This window comes from Aplidium turbinatum, chromosome 9, assembly GCF_918807975.1.
Source record: "Aplidium turbinatum chromosome 9, kaAplTurb1.1, whole genome shotgun sequence".
NCBI lineage: Eukaryota > Metazoa > Chordata > Ascidiacea > Aplousobranchia > Polyclinidae > Aplidium > Aplidium turbinatum.
The window spans coordinates 21,541,950-21,560,094 of NC_137480.1; the positions used below are offsets into that span (position 1 = coordinate 21,541,950).

Sequence of the window (18,145 nt, forward strand, 5' to 3'; positions counted from 1 at the left end):
TGTTTGAGAGGTGATTTATTTGAAATAATAAAAGCTTCCTTTTGCATCCAAGTCCGGAAATGCTCGGATGAAAGCAATTCTGAATATAAAACGGTTTCTTACAAACGAAACATGGATTACACAAGTGTGACACCACTTTTCTTACATTATGTTCAAAAATGCTTAATTGTGTCCATCAACTACATACGTCACAGTGTCCTCAATGACCCTACAAAGGTCAATGATGGACTGATGGCGTAAAATCAAATCATTTGAAGCTTGGGGTACAGGGCATAACTATCTTGATGTTACTTTTTTGCTTGTCTAATTGTTTTCGAGAAACAGGTATTTTTTATTTCATTTAGCATTGCAACATCATTTCTGCGCATTTTAGAACCATAAAATAAACGCAGTTAAAATTCGTTCATTTTTTATAGTTTGATTTTCTTTAACTTTTCAACCTATTGCATTTATATGAAATGAACACACTGCTTTTATCAAAATGCTGTATACATGAGCTGGCATGTTTTGTTTTAAATGTAAATTATGCATGATTACTTTCATATCACAAATGGGGAATTTATAATTTCAGTTAATGTATTAGTAGCTGAATAACTGATGCACGAGTTAACGACTGCATTAATGACATGTCCTCCATATGAACTCTGAAACTGTGACGTTTCAATCGATCAATCCAGAAAGAAAAAGTACAGATAACTTTTATTTCACAATGCATTGTAATCGTGATTGAAAGCTTTAACATGAAATAGAAAAGTTTTGTATTCAACATTGGAAATATGAAGGTCTACTTCGATTACGTGTTCAGTTCGGTTGGTTAGCCCCGATAGCTCAGTTGGTTTGCGCGTGACTCCTGGAACGAAGAAGCTTCAAGATCAAGCGGCGCTGGTTCGACTTTCGGAGTGTGCGCTTGAGCAACGCACGTTAACTGCTCTCCATTCAGCGGCATCTAGGCTAATGGATGATACAATTCCCTGGCAACAAGACTTTTACTTCCTCATTTAAAACGTTTTCCTTGTAAAACAACTAATGTCCTTTGCAGGCTTTAGCTTGATTTCAATTTTAGTTAAAAACCTCCTTTTTTGTTTTGTGAAAGATGTTTTTTCTTTTTTAGTTTTGCTATGGCTGAATTGCAGAATTAGTAGGTTACTACAAGAAAAGTTAGGTGGCTATAGGTTAGCAACAAAAAGCTTTGCAGCTTTGCATCAAAGGCAAAATTATATTTTAAAGATGCAAACACAGATCTCAATACGTTATTCGCCGTCAGAGTGAAATAGTTTCGATAGAACCACAACAATATTTCCTGTGTGCGTCTTTTATTCCACTTTGAAACAAACAGTTAAAAATAAAGGTATGGATTTCATCCTTCGTCTGTCTGTTACTGATAACACTTTGCAAGACATCAAAGAAGCGATATTTATCGTCTTTTTAATGTGTTTCCTCTGGCGTTAGCATTAGGAAGCGTTCTGCTGTTATAATAAGCATCTCCGACGTCATATACTGGTGACATCATCAGTCGAGGCGAGCCATTCCCTGGCCTGGTATTGTCGCTGCAAATTGTGACATCACTTGTCACGGACGCCATGTTGCGCTGAGGTTGATGTTGGCTTAAAAATCTGAAAAATACATAAATTAAAAAAAATGACTATTCCTGCTTTGATTCGATACACAACAGACAGACTAATTTCACCCACGACACTGAGAGAGTCTTTCAATGTTGAATATTATGATTTCGTGCAACAATGGAGTAATGCATGTGCAACACGTTTGAAACAAGCGTGGGAGGAATGAAACAAACCTTCGGTATCACGTAAATTTATTCAGATATAAGTAAATTAATTGTTGCTAAAACCTTTGCTAATATTAAATATTCTGTTTTACTTGTCTACAACTATGATATTCTGTATACAGTATCAGGTAGTCTATGTTAACAAGCCAACTAGTGCAAAAGGGTGAAGATACGAAATGAAGGCTATGTAACTGCTGAGGGCAGTGTGCAAGGATGTTTGAAAACTTGCGGTAACACAAAATATTTTTTCCAAAGTGCACAACGAATTAGACACGATTTCAAAACCACATTGTTACGTAACGCACCTTGCGTCATACGTCACATTTTCTATCTTCGGCTTAATAGACGTCACGATGAGGTTGACATTATCTGGATCGTTATCAATATACCGGATGTGACGTAACGTTGTGGAGCCAAGTTTTAGAAAAGCGATCAAAGCTTGATACATTACTTCTGTTGCAATGTGGAAGGGAAAAGAGTCATCTGCAAATATTAATCCACATTCTCATGTTGTTCATATTTTGTCGAATCTAATAATTTATTAATGTATATAAGTATAACTGCAGACATGGCGCCACTGCTTCAACTTTAAGGCCTACTCAGTGCAGTAATCGTACACTAGACAGTACGCCTTATTACTACAAAGTAACTCAGCGTGGTGATTTTACATTTCTGGTTATATACAGTTTATACAGCATTGTGTATTATAGCCTGCTATTGTATATTTGGTAACTACGGCATTTCACATTATCTATAGCCTACTATTGTTATTTCTGGTACAGTGAAGATTTTTTTTAAAGTGAATAGATTTTTCGTCAGTTTCAATTTATCGTCAGGAATTCTAAAGGATGTTAAAGATATGCTGTGTTTTCATTTCACATTCAAAACTTAAGCAATCAAAAATGACTATGGGCTCATAAAAAATAAATTTACTGGACTCAAGAAATGATTTTTCAATAAAGATTTTGCCAACATATCTTGACTAAATTAAAAGCACAAATACAACAAGAGCAAGAATAGACAATTGGATGCTTTGACCAAACTACATTTTGTCAAACAATGTGAATAAGAGACAGATAAAACCAAGCAACCACACGGCATTTTAACATAATACATTAAACTGAACATAAATTATAAACTATTTGTTTACGTTCAGTTTAACGTATAGACAATACTCTGGTTGCAACAATTGGGAGATGTTGCCTGAATTGTTGCCTCATAAGCAAGAAGAAGAAGTTTAACGTATTATGTTAAATGCCGCGTGGTTCCTTGGTTTTATCTGTCTGTGGTTGAAGAAAGTCACCTCTTTATTAAAATTATACAATGTGAATAAGAAGAATGAGATCACGCACCGGTTTTTCCTGCACACTGTAAACCTATGACAGGAAGGGCGAGACTTTTCGCTTTCAACTGAACATTGCAGATGTTGAAGATATTCTTGTAAGTGTTGTAAAGAAGTTTTTTGCCTTTTTTTATGTCATTTTTATTCCACTTTGGCGCCACTGCGTGGATGATATTAGCGCTAGGCAGACCGACACTAGGCGTTACCACAACCTGTAAAGTAAAGTAGGCGGACTGTAAAAGTAACACCTAGCAAAACTAAAATGTAAAAAGTAACAAGTAGTAAAAAGTAACAACTAGTAAAGTGGAGGACTGTTAGGTAAAAACTTGAAATTATAATGACCAAGGTGGTAGTCAGCAGAAAATTTCAAGGAATGGGGCAAATCAGTATTATTGCACATGTTAGTGAGCGAGGTAATGAGTCAGGAAAGACGAAGCACCCGGAGGGGGTCTGGGGCGCCTTCCTCAGAAAAAATAGAAACAAAAATACCACAAAATTGCGCATTCTGAAAGTGCTTTTGGCCTAAATCAATGCTAAGACTCTGTTAAAAGATGCTGTAACACAAGTCAAAATGTTTATTTCAAATATTTCAAGAAGAGGGAGGGGCAATTTTTTCCCCCGACTACTCCCTGATAATGATTTAAATGTTCCTGAGTCATTATACTTCAAGCAGGTCTCCAACTCGAAGGAACAATAATGATAAACATTTAAAAATAAGTTAAGGTAGGTTAAATTTAAAAAATAAAATTAAGGTAGATCTCTTGCAGCAGAAATGCAAAGCGGCCTGGGGGCATTATGGCAGGAATCAAATTTATTCTTAACGAGTCCTGCAAACTTTCATGACTCCAGACCTACAGGTACCTTCAATTTAATTTATATTGCGTAAGCTTGAGTATAAATTCATCTCGACCAGGACGTTTAATCGATGTAAAAAAGTTTGATATTTTTCCAGTTGTGAATGTGGTCACACGTTAGCATGATATAGTAGCGTAAGCGTAAGTTTGAAAGGTTTAGTCGCAAAAGTTTTAGGAGTTGAGAAGCAACACAAAAATTAACAACATTACTAATTTTTAATTTAGTTTTCAAAAAAGTTGAATTGGCTAGGTGATGGACTATACTGGTTTAAGTTGTAAGTATTGTTTTAACTTAAATAAAGCCTTTTTAGTGTTCAATCTAATCTCGAAACGTGGCTCAACCTACCTTTGATTCCATAACTGGTCCGTGCATGGCAACATGAAATTTAGTATGTTTCGGAATTTCGAAGGACCCATGCTTAGCCACGGCCCATGCCAGCTCTCCGGTCACGTGTAGGTGCTCGTTTGTGACGTTTACTATTGCGTCACAGCCTGAGTCAGTTACGTCACCCTCGTGAACTTCTATGACCAAACCAGTGGGTGTTGTGACCTGCCGAAGAAGCAAATTCAACATTTGACCATAAGCGTGAACTAAGCACAACTGTTTAAAAGGTGTAGATATTTAGTTTGAAAAGTGATGCAAACAAAACTACATCAATAACAAAAAAACAGTACCTCAAAATACTTCTTATGGTGTTGTATGAATCGAAAGGGGCTTTTTAGTTGCGGAATGATAGAAGGTTTCTTGAGCAAGGAAGATGGTTGGCTGTCGTGTCTTGTCAGTGGGTGGTCGGTGTTTCCATTCTGAAACATAGGAAGTAGGTCACATGGTCACAAGCCAAGCAATCCAATGGATGTCATTAGCTTGCTTATTATGACTTGTTTTATAAAAAGACCGTCATTATAAGTACGTTATCTGTTCATTGCTAATCGCATATAAGGATTCTGAAATAAAATATACTGACAAACGTCAATGAATTAATTGAGGTATCAAAGTAAGAATTGTATCGCCTAAAATGGCACATTGTTTACTAGATATAAAAACAACCTACTTTTTGTTTGGTGAAAGTATTCCATTTTAACACAGAAGCAAATCTATCTTCGTGTGGATTGGACCGTTTGTCTGATTGCTTGTTAGCGCCATCGTGATGATACAAGTAACTCCCTTTCTGAGAGTCCAACAAACTTTCCTGAGTGTTTGGTCTTTGAGCTCTTCTCGGGGGACTAACAACTCCACTGCTTTGTATATCGTTGTAGTAAAAACTGTCGTAATCTGGAGGTAGAGATGTTTTCTCAGCTGAAGATTTGCTTGTATTTAGATGTGTCGGAGATGAATGAGTGTGCTTTAATTTGTTGTGTGCTGGTATTATTGCTGGAAGGATTGTGCTTTCAAAGCTTCCTCCTGTGTATAATAGTTAAATAGTTGTAAGCATCTGTATTTAATAGAAAAGAGTAGCTGATGACAGTTTAAATCAAAAATTTACTCAGCACATACGGAAGACAATCACGCACATATTCGTGGTGAGTTTACGTTATTGCAACATCAGTTGATTGACATAGTTTGATGTGTTTTGCCGTTAGAAGGAAAGCCAATAGAAGTATACAACATAACAACTACGCCAAGTACAGTACAGCGTAAATAATTATAAGCTAAAAAAATCAAGTGGTAAAAAATCAAATTCCAGCTCTAACCCGGCCCCTACTTTTTGCAAGAATTTCAGACTCCCTCTCTATTCTGACTACTGCCGAAACCGGAGACTCCGATTTCTGAATGCTCCAAAACTTCAATTCCTGTGCACATCTGCTACAGGGTTTATAAGTGTATAAGGCGGTGGAGAGCATCACGTATGTAGGCTACTTAGCAACAACAGTATTGAGCTGTAGCAAGTACTTGGTACTAATCTAATGTAGGCTGCAACCTAATCCTCCCTACTGCTTACCGACTTACCTCTGCATTTTTACTTTTTTTTTTTACAATTTAAGTTGTTAAATTTCAAGTAAATTCACAGAAAAAAAAAAAACAGTTGTAGAGAACAAAAATGGATTTTGCTTTTTTCAAAGCAACGACACCAACAAAGAGTGACAAGCATGTACCAGAGCCGGAACGATCGTGCATTGATGCGTATTGGCTGAAGTGTGGACCCATTGTCCCATGATGGCTGCCATATCCGGACGAACCATTGGATGATGCGGTCTCTTCCGACAATCTGAAAAAAAAATGGTAAAAAGCATATACTTATCATCAAGGCCTATAAGAGGGGGGTACGGAGGGTATGGCGTACTCTTGAGGGCCCAGGCCTGTGTTTGTTGGGGGGCCCGAAATTGTGATTTTGTAGTTTACGCAGAAAAATATTTGGTTAAAACCATCCTAAACGACTGATTTCAAGCATAAAAGTTGTTATTCGTTAGTCCTGGGGGGTCCGTAATCTAGAAAAAGGGCCCAGAAAAGTAATCGAGTGCTTTGCGAGCAAATTAGGGGCCCAAAGTGGTAATTTAATGCTTTACGTGCAGAAATGTTCTGTTAAAAGCACCCTAAATTAAATCATAAAAGTTAGTTATTCTCCTGTCCTGGGGGGCATAGTGTAGCAAAAGCAGGTTTGAGAAAAACCCGGGCAAAAATCCTGGGTGTTTTTTTTGTGTTTTTTAAAAACTATTTGACAAAGGTAGTTTCACGCTTATTTCACTTCAAAATGAATTTCTTAGTTAGAGCAGGAGCCGGAGAATACTTTCGGAGCCAGAGTTAAAAAAGTGACTTCTCTCGTTCACCTCTGCTTGTGCTGGGCAATGGGCATGTGGTGAATGCAAAAGTTAATGAAGAAAGGTTAGGATTGGTCAGATGATTAACTTGATTATGTTTTAACAAGATGTTATGTTTGAGCCTGGGTAGAGAGCATGGCTTGTACCAGATACACATAACACTCAGTAACGTTAACGGATTTCGCTCTAAACACACAAAAAACAACATGAAAAAACTACCAAATCCACCGTTTTCGACACCACATAGTGTCCTCTTCAAAAATAATTATAAGCTACATCAAATAAAAAAAAAAAAAAAATGAATTTAAAAATTTTACATTAAAGATGTACAATAAGCGACACCTCTCAACAGCACCATCAACAACTGACACACGAATTTAATGCAGGATACACAAATTGGCAAGGGACAGATCAGATGATATGCACAACACAAGATAATAGTTTTATTGCAGCCCATTTTATTACTATTATTGCGCACAGATGTCCAATTCTGCAGTAAAATGTAGTGTGGTGTGCATTTATAGGGTGCATCATCTGCCCCTCATTTTTTGTTTGATTTTCTGCAGTGGATTAAAATGTTCCTTTTTATCATTGTTGAAGATGTGCAACTTTTCAGATGAATTCATTAGCATCTAGGGGTACCACAATTGGATTAAATTATGTCATTTTCTGTTATTTTGGGGTCATTCCATGGCTACTGGTACAGTTGTAGAACCACATGTCGCATATTTTTTTTTATGAAATTTTATATGTAGAATCTCCGTGCAATTCTGAGAAAAGTGATACCAATTTTCCGGAAGTTAACGTTTACGCATGAGCGATCACGAAAAGGGCAAATTTTCAATCACCGATATCTCAAAAAGTACTAGGCCGATTTTGGTAAAATTGGTATCACTTTTCTCAGAATTCTACAGAGATTCTACATATAAAATTTTATAAAAAAATTACCACATATGGTTCCATAACTGTACCAGTAGCCATGGAATGACCCCAAAATGACGCAAAATGACATAATTTAATCTAATTGTGGTACACCTAGACGTTAATGAATTCATCTGAAAAGTTGCACATCTTCAACAATCATAAAAAGGAACATTTTAATCCACTGCAGAAAATCAAAAAAAAAACTGAGGGGCAGATGATGCACCCTGTGCAATATGCCTAAGCAAACATCACACTTTTTGCCCAAGAAAAAGGGGGCCCGGAAAGAAGGGGGCACGGAATGACTCTTTGTACCCTTAGTGAAAATTTCTCTCAGAGGCCCTGCTTATCATTAATAGTGCAAGATAGCCTGGTTTATAAACAAAAAACAAAATAAAAACAACGTTTTGTTTTGTTTGTTTGCAATGTAAACAAGGTATAGGCTAAGTAGACCGTCTACTAAATGAAACTAGTCAAAGCATGTTGTCAGATTGAAGTAGCAAAAGCTGCTTTTTATATTTCGGTCAAAATTTTAGTTCATACTTAGGTCTCATTGATGAGGCTCTTCCATCAAAAGGCGTTCCATTTTCCTCCTCGAGATAAGCTTTGTTCATTTCTAATTGAGATGGTTGATGATAATTTGACTGAGGGAATACTGAAGCTGATTTGAATTGCAAAGTTGGAAAGTGTATCGTATTTGCAAACGGTTGGGAACGGTTTTGGACAGACGCAGATACTCTATTCTGGAGGATAACGTCTTGGTTGCATTGATTTACATTGTTTAAATGCCTTGTCTTTTTTAAAGTGTTTTTGTGACTTTCTCCACCGGAATGTGATGAATTAGATTCATATAATTCTTCACTGCTGATACCATTGGAATCTCCTCCCAAAGATTCAGAAGAGTCATCATCTCTCAAGGCTGATAGAAAGGTTCTTCTCGCTTCTCTAACATCAGCAGCAGGACAATACAGCACGATTCTTCCAGTTGTTTTAACTTCTGAAAATATGGAAAAACAAATTTTTGAAAAATTATTTACTCTATCTCTACTTTTTGTTTATTTGAAAAACCATCTTTATTTATTTTTTTATTTTTATTTTTTGTAAAACTGTCTACTTTTATCCGATAAACTAAAATAAATTGTTCAGTGTACCCATCTTGTATGCTGTTGCATAGCTTACTATGGCCACCTGGAGATTTTTTGGTAGCCATGAGCCTACAGTACATACATACCTTTTATCATTGCCTTTGCGTGAAACTTTTTCACGTTGTGCGTGGCTTTATGGTACTCATGAAGTGTTATGTTTGTAACGTGACTGGAAAGAGGAGAAGCCACCAGATTCGATGAGATGTGATGGTAAAACGAGAGAAATTGCTGAGTTGCCAAGTGAAGAAGTTGAGAAGCATCCGAGCGTGACGGCGTGCAAATGACGACGTTGTTATCTTTTCCGGACCACGTGATTGAGACTTGATAAGTCTGTTAAAAAAAGAATTAGAGTTAGAAATAGCATTTTAATGTTATTCACAAACACAGCCTAACAAGTAATTGATTATTGTTAATTACGTTTGCAAAAATATCTATGTTGCCTTTGGCGAAGTTGAAACGATGTAAAAGGCAACTTTTTGGGAAGTTAATTACACTATTCTATACATGAAGCAGTTGGAACTTCTGTTAAAAAAAACAGTGATCTCGGTACCGTTTGCACATTTGCACTTACTTTGTAATAGCTACAGAATTGCACTTTTACATTTTTAGTTCAAAAACCAAATGATCCGCTAACATAAACATGAATTTACAAGTAGTCTCTCTACTTTGCCTTTTTTGTGGTTTGCTCAACAGTATGGTTGTAGCTGAGACTCTAACCTGTTGGATGCGAGCAAACTCTTCATAATGACAATACAGAATGTAAGCCATTATGTCTGCTTCAATTTTCAATGAAACCATTCCTCCTGTAGCCTTCTCCAAAACCGACACTGCAGGGGCATCTTTCCCATCATACATTATGGGAGGCGGTTGAGAAGCGTTGTCCAGTGTATTTGTAGACTTTGTAGGTCCACCAGTGTAATCTGAAAAATTAACATTTATAAATAAAACTAAACCTAATAAAAAATACTAATCATGTTTTATTGTGTGCTAATTGCGACAACATACAGTACACTATGAATAAAGATGTAGGCTATAGTGCCATTCAAATAACGCCATCTTTTGTTATTTATTTGCAATCTTGGAACAGCACGGTCACGTAAGTTTCTGATGATCTCCTTTTTAGGGTGAAACAGACTGTAAAGATTTTAGAAAGTAATTACTGTACTAAATTTGTTGTAATTTCCTCTGCTTGTTTTTTGCTTGGTATTGAGCAGTTTTTGTAGCATTAATAGTATTTATTGTTTAAATTAGTTTTTATAAAGTTTTGTATCCATAAAAATAGGCTACAACTACAAGTTACTCTAAGTTTAGTTTGCTGTTAAAATTTTACAAAGTACAGTATAGACTTTACAGGGTCAGTGCAGCCTTTAAGACGTAACAACCGAATACGATATTGCCCTAAATCCATTACGTTACTAAATACAAAATATGAAAAAGATCTAGTGGAAGCTTTTAAAAAATCCTTTGGTTTAACCCGTCAGGGCATCGAACTCAAACCCACCTACTTATACAAGGACACTTTAGCCACTCAGCCATTTAGAAACACTGTAAATAATATCAATCACACGTTTTCAATATCCAGATTTTTTATATTTTCAAATATCAATAAAATAAATTAACTATTATTCAATTGTAGCATTGTGGTTTAATTTTTTTTTTTTTTTAAGAATTGTTTTTGCATTTTTGAAGTCTTTAACTGCACAATTCAATCTTACCTTATGTGTAGCTAGAAGTTGTGGTGTAGGCTACAGCATTTACTCTTTCTAAAAGAATGTTAAAATATTAATTTATCTATAACTTATCACAACTACCTACCAGAAGAATTTTCTCTTGGTGTCTTCTAATAAAAATAGAGTAGATGTCTCACTTTCAGCACGTATGCTTACAATAATGCCAACATTTAAAAAAGAATCTTTTCAGTTTTTGCCTATGTTGCCTGTATGAGTAATATCATTGTGGTAAATTTGTTGTCTCTTTACATCAGCTAAGGTATTTTAGCGACAGAGCTCATTTTTAAATCAGATTTACGATGTCATCACATTATTACCCGATTTATTCTCACTACTGTATGCAAGAAAGAAAACAATCGGTACCGTTTTTAAAGTCTTTGGTTGATCCGACCTGGAATCGATCTCAGATCTACCAGCACCAGATCCTAAGGCGAAACCACTCTGCCACGGAGCTGGTAAAGAGTTAGTAATGTTTGTGATATTTGAGAAATTCACACAGCTTACTTTGTAAGCAAACTCCACAAAAACAATCAAACAGTTTTTACTTGAATAATTAAAATCAAGCGACATTTTAATTGCATTAACTTGATTGTTTTCCTGAGGTGGAGTTTATTTGTCGCAATTTTATTGCCTGCCGTTGGAAAGTCTGTTAACGTTTTGATGTTGGTAATACTAGTTTATTATCTACTTGAAGAAGCTGTAAAGCGTACAGTGTAAGATTTTTAGATTTTGTCATATTTCTTTTAAATAAAGGAATTAAAGTGCGACCTAACAAACATGCCAGCCGAACTTGGGTTACACTTCAAAATTCATGAAATGTTCACTGCTTGTTGCAAAGGTTTCAAGATTACGATCAAAGTATCGAGTTACACATTGGCGAAACAACATTTAAAAGATCAACTGTCGTTAGCATAGTGCAAATACACATCTATTGTTTATCGACCACTTAAACTCTGCGTAAAATGCTCGGAATAAGCTCATTTTGTCATTTCGGCCAAATGTTTATGTGAGTTGTTTGCTTAGGAAACCGCATAGAAACAAAAAAACATTTTAATCTTTTCCAAATTATTTTCAAAGCAAGCATGCTAATATTCTGTGAATCATCAAGAGCACAAAGAAAATGTTGTTCTTCTTGTACAACGCGCTTCCTGAAGACTATACAATTTTATAAATAATTTAAAGCCAAACCAAAAACAAAGTTTGAAAACGAATAAACAAAAACTTGTTTCTATGCCTCTGGTGTAAATACAAACACAAGATTACTTGTTGTGAATGTGCAATTTTGTTTTTCGCTCACTCAAATTTTACTAAGTCGGCCATAGACTGAAAGCAAGGACTTTATCAAGACCACTACACAATGCTGTTTAATGTTTATGCTGTCGGTTTTACGTATAAATAGGCTATAGGGCTACTTCTCAAATACTAATGCCTCAACTAAAAGACATATAGATTAGGCGAATAAAGTCAATATTATCCTAAAAAATTGACAGTCTGTTTTACTCAATGACTTATTCAGAAAGTTTTTATTCAAATAGAATCAGCCTACAGCTCACGTAACAATTGAATAAAATTGTAACACTTCAGCTACGTTGCTAAACCTTTGAGGGATACGTTCGTAACTACTAAGGAACAATTTGTAAATAAAGACACGATCGTTGAAACTGAAAGGAACTTATGCACCAATTTTCCCTTTCAAGTTAAATTGATTTTTTTAAACTGTTTGTTTTGTTTTTTTGTTTGTTTTATTATCTTTATCCTGCATTGCGGGAAAGCGGACTTGAGCGCTATGCATCGGTGTACGCCTTCCGACGTACACCTGACCCACGCTGCAGCCGACTGCAATGTCTGTTTCCGGTTGTCTACTCTATTTATGACTTAAATTTGGTACTACCCATTACTCGAAATCGATCACTGGGTAGAGGCAATTATCGTAAAGTTTCTTGCCCAGAGAAACAACAGCAAGTGCGGGTGGCTGGAGTCGAACACGCAGGCTCTCGACTGCGAGCCCAACGCGCTAACCACTCGGCCACTCCTGTTGTTGCTAAACTAGATGTGTAACAATAAACCAATCACTTGAATCACATATCTACAGTAGTGACAATAGACATGATTGTATTTACACAATAAACTCTGAAAGATGTATCAGAAACTAAGTTACGACTAGCGCTATTAGAAATTAAGCCCTGTCTCTTCGGCTGATTGGATTATTGTCTTGTAGTAAACTGTCTTGTTAATCCTTCGTAAATCTCTTCTGACAACTGCTACGCTTGCTAGGCACAAATGAAGACGTAAAGCTACAGCAAAAGATCTTATTTTATTGATGAAGAAATAAAGGAAAAGACGCAAACATATGTTCGGGTTTTAACCTGACATAAATAATTAAAATCTCTGCTTTCAATACCGGCTGTTTTTCTTTTAAACAACAAGAAAGGCAATCGAATAGATTTAAATTTTGTGTTTGTTTGAAGTTTGAACAATGTACAACTAAAAGGGATGACTGTAAAATGTAAAAAAAGTTCTCAAGCAGTTGTACATTGAGTATTGAGAAAAAGGTGCATGTTTTTCTTTTAGCAAAACCAAACAAGAAACTTATCATCTGTTGTATACTTCAATAATCGAAAAGCAGCCTGTTTTAATTATTTATTAGAAGAGGTTGTCTCAAAGCTGGCAAAAGCACTTTGCTGACGGTGCTTGCAGATTACCAATCAAAAAAAGTAACTATCAATAATATTAAAAGTAATTTGCGTTCTTCTGGTGACTATTTACTAGGTTACCTCCTGACGTTAAAGATGATAACTAGCTTTTGTATTTCCGACGTTTCATCTTTAACATCAGGAGGTAACCTAGTAAATAGTCACCGGAAGAACGCAAATTACTTTTATTATCAAATGCCTGGTGAACAGTCTCTCTCTGTTTTTACTATCAATAATATTTTCATTGTCACTACAGACTCGATGTTTCACACAGTAAGTGCCCACCTCGTAGTCGGTGGATATGGGTTCAATACCCTGCAGTCGGATTATAACAAAGACCTTTAAAAAATGATACTAAATTTGGTTCCTGCTTGACACACAGCAAAAAAGGAATGGATTTAGGGTTGTTGCCTGGGCTGAAATGTGTAGTGCCTGTAGCTGTAATAAAATACAAATTTGTCTCTTTCATGCTTTTCTAAGACTGCAATGTTGTTTTAAGATGTGTTTTGCTCAAAGGTAGGTTAGTTTTATCGGCTTTGCGAGCTTGGGCATTTTTTATTATGCTCAGTGGCCGAGTGGTTTCGCCTTCGGCTCTGGTGCTGGTAGATCTGAGATCGATTCCAGGTCGGGTCAAACCGAAGACTTTAAAAACGGTACCGATTGTGTTCTATCCTGCATAGCGCAGTGAGAATGAGTCGGGTAATAATGTGATAACATCGTAAACCTGATACAAATTAAAAATGAGCCCTGTCGCTAAAAGACCTTAGCTGTTGTAGAGCGACAATAAATAAAACCATAACATTATTATTATTACCATTCTTAGTAGCCTACACCATTCTAGTACACCATTCTTACTATTGAGCAGTTAGTTGAAAAATGTTTATCGTCAGTTGCAGAAATGGTCCGTTGTTCACACATGCGCTGATTATTTTTTGGAACCTGAGTCAAGTTGAACAAGCTCATTTGCAGGAATTGCTGTATGGTAATAATGTCCTCTGTTGTTCCCCTTTACAGCCGCACTGAAACTGTCTACGGTAGTAAAACGTTAAGAGTAATTCGTAACTGCGATGGAGGCATAAGTAAATTGGTTTTTAGTCTTCTGAAATTATTCGTTAGCGATATAATAACCTTCTAACCTTCATGTACTGACAAGCTCTTGAAAAACAAGTTTTCTGTGAATTATTTGATAATTTATATCAAACTATTTTTGTTTTTCTTTGCGAGTCTTCAGTCTCTGTTTATTTGCGATAAACACATAAGTCGACTCTTAGCTATAAAATCTGCTTCACTACGTAACCACTCAAAAATTGAACAAAATTCAAAAAAAAGCTTTTTGTACTGTACCCAACTTACTAGTAATAACTTGTGTATCATGAGCATACTTTATATCCATTGTTCCTGGTCTTTTGTCGCGTTTATTGGTCTAACCCTATTGTTTCGTCTTTTTGTCAATAGGTTACCCGCGACACGAGCGATATTTCTTCTTTTAGCAATATTAAGTTGGTTTAAAGGCCGAAGAGAACTCGTGGATACGAAAGTTACATAAATATTTTTCTTTGTGTTATAACAGCAACACGAACGTCACAGAGCAACAAGTCTTCACGTTTTTGCAACCAACCAGGCGTAGCCTACTGCCTACAACAAAATCGTCATGAAAAGTTCAACATTTAGAATTGGAATAAACTACTAAATACAAATATTATTCATCTAAAATATTTTGAAATACAATACTTCCACTTTCTAGATCTTTTACTTTTGGAGTTGACCCTTGAGCAAGGCACTTCCAGGGCAGCTCGCCATTCAGCTTGGCCTATTGAATGGATAATTCACACCCAACACTTCAACAAATGGAAACATCATTTTACCAATCTTGGTTATGAGGCCTCACCAGTGCTTCAATGCCTTTAAACGTAAGCATACAGTATGAAAAGCTGCCATGAAGCTTCCAGAAAGCACTACTTTTACAGTCCGATGATAAAGATTTCCGCAATCAATTACACAGCATCCATGTTTTCCTTCGGTTCCTTTTGTTAACTTAACTAAACCTCATAATCACTAGATTACAATTAAGTCATAGCCTAATTGTCATTCTGCCTTTAAAGAAAAGTGACCACAGCTTAAAAAGGGAAAGAATATCTTGTCGCTGTTAAATCGTTTTAGGATAAATCATCACTTGGTTTAGGCTACTGTGTCAGACGCGTAGATAGGAGGAGCGATTGTGCATTTTTGATCCCATGTTTGAGACACATGTGACGCAACAATAAATTATTCAACAACAGTATCCTTTACTATTGTAATTAATTCAATTATCGAGAAATGTGTTTAAAGCAAGGAAGGGTCTGGAGTTTACACGTCTCTATGGATATGTCACAGATCTAGGATATTTTTTTCATATAAAATCCTTAGGCCCACCTAACAGATTTTTATGCTAACTGACAAGTTTAAGCTAGATACTGGATAGCCTACTGTAAAAACTTTCGAGGTAAAACTCTTTTGATTCAAAGAATTTTCTTTTGTTACCAGTCCCCATAACAGGCTACGTTTCGCCATCAACTTTATTTAACTAAAATTCGTCCAGGATTTTACGTATCACCGCCACCGTGATTGCTCAATCAATACAGAACAAGCAGCAAAATTCGTAGGCCTATAGTATGTCTTGGCTACAGTCTATCCTCGATCAACGATAAAAGTTGCAGTGCAATACCGAATCGGTTTAGGCTGAGCAACGTTTTAAAAAGAATGAAAAGATTTTAACTTCCAATAATACTCTCAATCAAACTAAAATTAAAATTTTTCAACACTTAAACCTAGGTTTTTCCAGTTGTGCTAGCCTATTATAGGTTACACAGTCTAGAATGCATAAACTGGAAGTCCACAACTATGAAAAACTTTACCACTTTTCAGAATCACAGCATGGCCAACAAAAGGCTAGTTATTACCATATTAAAATAGAAGAGTTATTGACCAGTAATATGGATCTACATTAGAATTAGAAGTAATACATTGGAAATAGTCTATTCAATAAAGTGACTTTTTCGGCTTGTTAAATAGAGTAGCCGAAGCCTAGTTTCAATATAGGCCTAACAAAGTAATCGCACAAATCGACTATAGGAACCCCAAGAGGGGGCCTGAGATAAAGAGATCAAGGACCAAGTTGAAAAAATAGCTTTTTCTTCAATGACTAAATTGATTTACAAACAATGTGTACCATATCACAATTTGTAAAAAATTTCAACTTTTGCTAACATTTTCAAAGCATTTCAACAACTTTTTTTTATGTCTTCATGTTTATTTTTCAGTTTTAAATGCCGCACTAAAGTGTCCTATTGGTAGGCTACCTTACTTAAGAGAGCAGTAGGACACTTTAGACATGCATTAGTGCAACAGGTTATGGTAATATTACAGTATAGCCTATCATAAATTTAAGGATGGTTTTATTGAAATTTTAAATGAAGTGGCTGTCTAATCAAATTCTGTCTGCCTGATGGACATCCGAACTAGTCTGACTATCCAAATCCATTAAACTATTTTCACACAATTGTTACTCGAATATAATCTTAAGTTATCAAAAGGTGTTCGTATAGTATTGTAGGCCTAGGTCTATAAAATATATGAAATTTAACATTATAGAATAACGAAACAATAAGAGGTTACGAATTATCACATTTTAACAGTCATCCAATTAATTGTATTCGTTGTAATTTTTATTCCCTCTCGTGTCGCTTTTCGTCTCTCTCCGTTAGAGGTCGAGGTCTGACTCTATTAAAGGTCAGACTCTGTTCGAGGTCAGACTCTGTTAAAGGTCAGACTCTATTCGTTCATCCCCGACGCCGACACACGCCTCATCGGTCTAGCACTACCAAAACAGGCATGAGTGCGCCTCAACTGTCTCCGTACGGGCGTCGGGCTTTTCCGCTCAACCATGCACCAATGGGGAATGGTCTCTTCCTCCTCCTGTGAATGTGGTGCCAAGGAACAGACCGCAGACCACATCATCAATGAATGTTCCATTTTCAAGCCACCTAACGGAATGGAAGGTCTGCGTGTCATGGATGATGAAACCAAAGACTGGCTGCTCTCTAGTAGCCTTCCAGTGTAGTCCGGGAACATCGTGAATCTGGGGTGGTAAAAGGATAGACCCTCGACCCCAGACGCTCACACGACGACGAAAGGTCGAGTATGAACAGTTTTTATTTTCTGTTCTCTTTTTTCTAGTTCAAACAGCATAGATGGAAAAAAATCTGTAGGAAATGACGTATGGGTTAAAATGGTTCGCTTGTTAGGAAAAAAAACGTGTTTGGATTGGCATGATATTGGATTGCTACAATTAGGTAACTAGTTGCAAATAAAAACATAAATTTTACATTGCTTACATGTAAGTTTGCATTTATGTAGCCTATTATGGTACAAGGGATAGTTTCGACACTTTTTGATTCGAATATGAACATTTTTGTTTGAAGCAAATAATAATTAGTAACACCCTTCTGGCTTTATTCCCATTCAAGCAAGGTCGCCGGTGCAGATTGCAGTCCTCCATATCAATCTGTCAGCAGCATTTTCCACCCTTAGGCTACTCCTATTATTTCCATCATTTTGTCCATGGATATATTTACTCAGGAGTGTTTACTGTTTAGATATCCCTGCTTCTGTCACATAATCTCTCGATTTTCTTTTCTGCCTTTTTCTCTTTCTTTTACCAGCTTTCAATTGTCTTATTCTTCTTCCGACATAATCTTCGTCTTTCCTGATAAGACGTCACACGTGACCCCACTGTTTAAGGCGTGTCTCTCTCAGCTTGTCTTCCTGCTCTCCAGCTTGCAAATAATAATACCTTCATAATAAAAAATTAAAACCACAATTACATTTTAACTTCAAGGATTTGCATTTCGTTTTAATCCATCGACTCATTGGTATTTC

The 18,145-nt window shown here is 36.2% G+C and overlaps 1 protein-coding gene across 1 annotated transcript; it reads right to left on the minus strand.

Moving 5' to 3' along the window:
* Positions 1–1,312: 1,312 nt before the first annotated feature.
* On the minus strand, positions 1,313–9,645 carry LOC145776786 (uncharacterized). The gene is made up of 10 exons (XM_082588012.1): positions 9,523–9,645; positions 8,892–9,135; positions 8,204–8,657; positions 6,077–6,189; positions 5,035–5,384; positions 4,658–4,786; positions 4,329–4,532; positions 3,139–3,340; positions 2,092–2,269; positions 1,313–1,613 (listed from the first exon to the last, which is right to left on the minus strand). Exons 1-10 carry the CDS (start codon positions 9,601–9,603, stop codon positions 1,415–1,417), a joined length of 2,154 nt encoding a protein of 717 aa, XP_082444138.1. The 5' UTR covers positions 9,604–9,645; the 3' UTR covers positions 1,313–1,414.
* Between the last annotated feature and the right edge of the window lie 8,500 nt (positions 9,646–18,145).

What these genes read in the sequence shown, in the direction of transcription:
- LOC145776786 (XM_082588012.1), bottom strand. Translation starts at nt 9,603, where the DNA reads ATGGTTTCATTGAAAATTGAAGCAGACATAATGGCTTACATTCTGTAT. An exon ending in AGTTTGCTCGCATCCAACAG is followed by an intron (nt 9,136 to 9,522) that starts GTTAGAGTCTCA and finishes TTTTTTTAACAG; the next exon opens with ACTTATCAAGTCTCAATCAC. An exon ending in GACCAGTTATGGAATCAAAG is followed by an intron (nt 3,341 to 4,328) that starts GTAGGTTGAGCC and finishes TTTACTTTACAG; the next exon opens with GTTGTGGTAACGCCTAGTGT.